We start from the raw sequence: 6837 nt of genomic DNA, 5'->3' as shown, positions 1-6837 counted from the left end.
TTTGTAAAATGTTGTGTTGTGTTTTGATAAAACAAACGAGTTCAATTCATTTCCGAGAAAGGAACGATGTGAACTAGAACCAGACTAGTTCAGTTTGTCAGCTGTTTGTCTAATTTTCTCAGCGCCTGATTCGTTTTCTATCAACGCCGATAATAAAATGACGCAATGCTACATAAATTTAACAATTTGGTGGCAACCCATTTGATCTTATACGTTGTGAATGTTTGAAGGACAATGGTTCAAAATTACCACAACGTATATAATGTTCCCAAATATGTCACAAGATATATCAAGGGCCCCACAAGCCTAGCAATTAAAAATGTTGAATCGAAATCGAGTTAGACCTGTATATTGAAGAAAGTACTATTATAAAATCCATTCAAATTCTAATTATTTTGCTGTCCCCGAAACTGTCTCTGGACATATATATATATATATATATATATATATATATATATATATATATATATATATATATATATATATATAGTATATATATATATATACTATATATATATATATATATATATATATATATATATATATATATTCTGGATCAGAGTAAAAGTCTAAGGCGATTTAGCGATGTCCGCCCGTCTGTCTGTCCGTCTGTCTACCTGTCTGTGGTAATTACGCTATCTTTCAAACGAATTGAGAAAGAATCCTAAAATTTTGCAGATGTGGCAATTTTCCCGGTAGTCAGGTTAAGTTCGTATAGCCCCCATATAACGATACCTCCCAATATTCGGTATTTTGATGAGTTTGACGACATCATTCACACGCATTTTTTTAAATTTCATATTCGAAGTTTGAAATGGGTACTACAGCCTATGCCTAAAAAATTTTATATGCAGGTCCACGTCTTCGTATACCCCCCATGTAACGGTATCTCCCGATATTCGGTATGTTGATGATTTTAGCAACATTATTCGCCGGAATTGTTTCAAATTTCGTATTCAAAGTTCGTAATGGCTACTACAGCATATGACAAAAAATTATTTATGCAGGTCCCCTATTATGGGTTTTTTTAAAACGGTATTTTTCGGAGTTTGTTTATATTTTTTAAGTTCCTTCCAAATATTGGAGGATATTAAAAGTTGAGCCCGTCCTCAATTAGCTGCTTTTTGAATTGTTTTTGGAACATATTTTGTCTTTGACGTCTTCCCTCTAAAATGATAATTTGTTTGGGATTTTTGCATAACCTCACTTAAAGTACGTTTTTAACCCTGAAATGTGTTTTAATACATATGAATTCCTGGATTTTGAGTTAGATTTAGATTTTTGAAGTCTTCTAGACCTTATGTAAAATTTTATGACAAATAATTTTGTAAAATATTTTTTAACCACAAAAAATGACTTTAAAGATCGACTTGTTTCAGGGTTAATATTCTCCCGCGTAATTGTGTGCCATATTGCCATAGATACTAAATAGATATGTATGTCATAATCCGAAAATTTCAAAGAATGGACTACTTTGCTTTGGAACCTTTCAAAACGCCAATACACGTGTCTTCTATTCTATGCTTTACTTTCATATTCTATTACATTTTTCCTGAAATAATTGTTTGTGGTGCGCAGTGTTAAAAACCACCATTTGAAACCGCAATGTGATAGAAAACCAACATTTGGAGCCCTCATGCCAAGAAGAAATATTATTTGACGCTCCTTTAAAAAGTTACTATTTGATGAGTTAATATCGGTAAGTAAAGTTTGTATAATTTCAGCTATTTTAACCATTAAGAACAGTTCCTAGAAGGATCATATACCAAAGAAAGTGGTTTATTGAGATCTTAGATATAGGTCGGTAATTGTTGTTCTGTAGCTATAACTTTGTCTCAGAGAGAGAGAAAGAGAGAGAGAGAGAGAGAGAATCAAAATTCTAAACTATTTGCAAAACCTGAGCCTCAGAAAATTATTCCTGTGGTTATCAAGGCCCCAATCTTTTTGGGCTCCATAACAGCAGTCCTTTTTTGGTCTTCTTCTTTGGTGGCAGAATATATTTCATAATGTTCGTGTTGCATAATATTATATTTTCTTTAAAAACATTCACGATTCTGAAACACTATGTATTGAAGTGTTCTAGAATTTTTTTATGAATTATGAAAACTTTCAAGTTCATTTGTTTTTTCTTTTTTAGTAATAAGGTCTTCAAGATAAATGCTATTCTAGTTCTTTGTCTTCTCCACTAAGAAAAAAAAAATACTGATCATGTTTTATTTCATTTCTTTTATTTTTTTATTTTTCTTTACCTTATCCTTATAACGAAATACTAAAACAATTCCAACTAAATTAAATCACCTGGCTTATAAAATTCATTCCACATCCTTATCTTTTCGAGCATTGGCAAATTGGCATAGTCTAGATTGGTGTTAATGATGAGACTCTCAATGGGTTTCATGTTGTTGCTGTTCTTTTCTGTGGCAACTGGTTTCCATACAACCGGTTCGATTTCACTGCAGTTGGGATCTGAGGTCAAGGCGAAATTATACCACATACCAATCATGAGTTTAATGCATTTATATTCTTCGCTATTTCGGTTGAGTTTTTCGGACAAGGCAGTGTAGAAAAGATAGATCACATCATCGGCATGACACACCCCTCGAATCGAATCACCACAACTGAGACGACGAAAATGATTGAAAATTTTCGAATCAAAATCAAAGTAGTAGCAATAGAGGGGACTCTCTGGAGCATATTTCGAGCGTGCCTGGATCGTCCTCAAAATGGGATGCCAGAAGGCTCTGTGGCCCATGAGTTCCTTGTATTTTGAGAAATGTTCTTGGAAATTTGGTTGCTTGCCATCAAAATACATTGTTTTCAGTTGTTGACCCATTAACTTGAGTTTCTCCGGATCCTGGGAATGTTTTACATCATGTGGCAAGAGGTTGACCAAATCACTTAACTCATTTATTAGAAATTTACTATGCTTGGTAGTATTGTGAAAAAGTAGACCCTCTGAAGAATTTCCACCCAAAATGAGGGGAATATTATTACCCCAAGCTGTGGCAAGTAGCTGCTTAAAGGGTTTGTCGATCACACATTGATCCGTGACGTAGGGTTCAACAACCGGAACGAAATGGAAAAGCATTTGGCTCATATGTTCTTCTTTGCTGAACAGTTTTATGTCGCGAAGGGTTAAACTCTTTGAAGATTGTGATTTGAGATATCTATAGACCTCTTTGTCGCTATTCTTGCCTTGATAACCCAGATGGCAGGCTATTTTATAGCCCCATTTGTGGTTATCCGTAAATGACCAGGGGCACAGGAACGAACCGGACTGCATTATGGCTTTGTGAAAAAGACCCTTGACTTGAGGGGTGGACATCATTATATGCGTTGAGGCGGCACCGGCACTTTCTCCATAAAGAGTGATATTGTTTGGATCTCCATTAAAGTTGTGGATATTATCCTTGACCCATTTTATGGCCATCACTTGATCTTTCAGGCCAGCATTACCGGGTACATTTAAATCAGGATCATCTAGGCATAAAAATCCAAATAAGCCCACTCGGTAGTTGAAAGTCACCAAAACAACATCCTTTTGCATGAAATATTCTGGGCCATATAAATCCCAATTAGCTTCGCCAATATTGAAACCACCACCATAAATCCAGATCATGACAGGCAGGGGTTTGGAGGTCTTCAACTGGGTGATAAATCATGAATCTATTAATAAATTTTGATAAAATTTAGGAATTGGGAGGAGTTACCTTTTTGACATACACATTCAAATAGAGGCAGTCCTCGGAGCCCATTATTATCTTTGCCAAATAATCAAATTGCATGGGCTTCGATTTGGTTCGTAGACAATCCAATACATTTTTCCATGGCTCCGCTGGTTGTGGTGCCCGAAATCTTAACTCACCCAAGGGAGGTTTGGCATAAGGTATCCCTTCGAATGCATAGTACGTTCCATGTTCGTTGTAGACATTGTTACGTTTACGACCTCTTACCAGACCCTTTGAGGTTTGTGTTGTGTAGAAATCATTTGTGGCCTTACTGTAGTACTGATATTTGTGAACGATCAATCTGTAGTGGAGGGGAGAGAGAGAGAGAGATGAGTAGAATCAGTAGGAAAACATTAACAATTTCTTATATCATAATTTGTACTAACTTTATGATTATTTTAAGCAAATTCAAAGGTCTAAGGTAAACATCCATTTTGTGTAATTCAGTCGTACTCTTGCTGGGATATAACAGTAGCAGAAATATTTGAACTGTAATTAAATAATTAAATTATGGTCGATTTTTATTATAATCATCATGAAATATGCTGGAAAAAATAAAAACAGTAAAAATAAGTCTGATAATAATATCTCCTTTATTTCCTATATATGAGATATTAATTAATACTGATAAAAATTTTGGGATGCTCAAAATTATAAGAAAATCGAACATTTATTTCTAATTTCTGTGAATAATTTCTAATCACCATATTAGCTTTTAATGGGGAAGGCACCAGAAGGATTGAACCGATAAATGTCATATTCACATCTGACCTCTGGTTGAGTAAAATATTTGCAAAGTTTGAGTTTTGATAGAATCGGATGAATATTTCGAATTTTGGTTCTCAAAAATCTTAACCCCTTTGTGGGAAGGTACAAGAAAGAGTATTCCGATATATCCCAAATGCGGGCTAGATCTTGTGTTAATACCAGGAGGAGTAAACCGATATATTGTATTTTTACACCAGGTTTGGTGTCAGAAGAAATGTTGGGATGTGTGAAATTTCATATTTTATGACGTTAAAATTATCCAAAATTGTGGCCCATTGTCAGGGAGGGTGGACCGGCATTGCCCAACTACGAACTCAATCCAAGTACAATGTACCAAGGTCTATCCACAAACAGGATTTTTCAAAAAGATTTTTTTTTCAAAAATGTGGAAGTTTTATAGAATATGTTTTCAAGGTCTATCTTTAACAAGAACTTTCCTATTTCAGGACCTGTCTATTTCTTAGATTTTTAAGGCATGATGTATCAAGGACGGCCAAAAATATGGATTTTTAAAAGAATATTTTAAAATTTTAGCCATTATGGTTTAGCCATATGTTCCCAAGGTCTATATATAACATTACCCAACTTATAGTCATTGAAACCTATTTTTATCATTTTTGTCATTCGGTTGTAACACCTCCGTCCGTCTGTGGAAATCACTCTAGCTTCCGAAGGAAATGAAATAGGTTGTTAAAATTGTACTCAAATATACATTATGTCTACAGGACTTTTGGTATTGAATGAATGAGCCATGTAGGTCCAAGTTTTGAATGGGCCATGTAGGTCCACGTTTTGGTATAGCCCCCATATAATGTTATCTCCCCATTTTCGGTATATTAGTGATTTAAGCGACATTATTAACCGGAATTGTTTCAAATTTGGTATTTGAAGTTCGCAATGGATGCTACTAACTATGACAGAAAATTGTTTATGCAGGTCCACGGTTTGGTATAGCCCACATATATTTGTAGCTTCCTATATTAGGTATTTTGATGATTTTATTCACTGATTTTTGTAAGTTTCGCATTTGAATATTGTAATGGCTTATGACAAAAGTTGCCTATAAAGGTTCACGTCGTCGTATAGACCCTAATATAATGGCTACATTTGGAATTTAACAGAATTTTGAATGAATTTTAATTTTTTTAAAAATTTAAAGACACATCTATTTTTGTATGTTTGAAAGTTTGCATCGAAAAGTAAAGATACACCCTGATATAAATTATTGTGAGGGTTTTGGCCATATTTTCCAATCGAAAATATCGCTGGCATCAGTGAGTCTATATAAACTTTGTATATACGGAATTGAAAAGGATTTATTTATCGCTTTTCGGAGTCCGAGCTTAACAAAGTTACGTTATCTTGAAGTCACTGTTAAGACGCAAAATTATTTGTATTTTGCCAGTTTGCCCATAAGAGCCGCACTTTGAATAAGAAGTAAAACCTCCATCGTTTCCAAGTTTTTCACATTGTTTTTAAATGATTTACTTTGTCACAAATAAAAATGAATATGACCACATATTTAAGGAGATAATAAAGTAGACAGAATTGTCAGTAAGTTATAAAGCAGAGTGTTAAGCATAACCAGAAAACACTAAACTTGTTGACCGTCTTTGAACTATTCGTTTTCCAAATGTATTTAAATTTTAAAAAACCAGCTGTTATTAACTGTTGTAGTCCTTAATATATTTGTATTATTTAATTCATTTATTATTAACACTTATTCCGATCGGTTTATACCTTTTGCTAAGAAAGCTCTGATTAAACTATTTGAAATATTTTTTTTTGTTTTAGTTTCTTGACTTGACTGGACTTAACATCTGTAATTAATATGCATTAATTAAAATTGTGTGTTAAACTTCCTAATTATTGGACTTAACAGAAGTTACGTGATGCTGTAAAATGCAATTGTAAATTGTGTGTGTGTGAGTGTGTGTATGTGAGTGTTTGAATTAAAACTAATTATATGAACACGAGCTATACTGTTTTTCATTTTATCAAGAAGTTACACAGAGAAAAATAACTCGAGATAATTAAACTTATTAAAAATATTAATTTTACAGTCGACATTCATTGCGGAGGACGGTGTTTTGATATTCAGTATTTTGATGATTTTAGATACATTTTCCAAAAGAATTATTTCGATCTTGGTATTTGGAGCAGTATTTGGTAATAGGCACCTCCGTCTCTGGCAGATAATTGAATGTAAAGGTTCACGTTTTCGTATAGCCCCATATGACTCCAACATCTGATACTCATAATTGTTAAAATTATAAAAGCATATTTCAATGGATTTTTTACATTATGCACGTTCCTTCCAAATGGGGGTATAAAAAGTTCG

General features: G+C 33.7%; 1 protein-coding gene across 3 annotated transcripts; it reads right to left on the bottom strand.

The window, feature by feature from the left end:
- Positions 1-2206: 2206 nt before the first annotated feature.
- Positions 2207-6283, bottom strand: LOC101898526 (esterase B1). 3 transcript variants are annotated; one of them, XM_005175104.4, is made up of 4 exons: positions 6237-6283; positions 4115-4217; positions 3711-4029; positions 2207-3646 (listed from the first exon to the last, which is right to left on the bottom strand). In XM_005175104.4, the coding sequence occupies exons 2-4, from the start codon at positions 4159-4161 to the stop codon at positions 2285-2287; spliced, it is 1728 nt and encodes a 575-aa protein (XP_005175161.1). In that variant the 5' UTR covers positions 4162-4217; positions 6237-6283; the 3' UTR covers positions 2207-2284. The 3 variants fall into 3 exon arrangements, with proteins under 3 accessions (XP_005175161.1, XP_019890728.1, XP_058974077.1); XM_020035169.2 differs by lacking the exon at positions 6237-6283 and adding an exon at positions 6097-6137; XM_059118094.1 differs by lacking the exon at positions 6237-6283 and adding an exon at positions 5922-5961.
- Between the last annotated feature and the right edge of the window lie 554 nt (positions 6284-6837).

The sequence above is a fragment of the Musca domestica genome, unplaced genomic scaffold, assembly GCF_030504385.1.
Source record: "Musca domestica strain aabys unplaced genomic scaffold, Musca_domestica.polishedcontigs.V.1.1 12, whole genome shotgun sequence".
NCBI lineage: Eukaryota > Metazoa > Arthropoda > Insecta > Diptera > Muscidae > Musca > Musca domestica.
The sequence above is the reverse complement of the archived record's forward strand: the minus strand, read 5'-3'. Positions and strand labels throughout refer to the sequence as shown.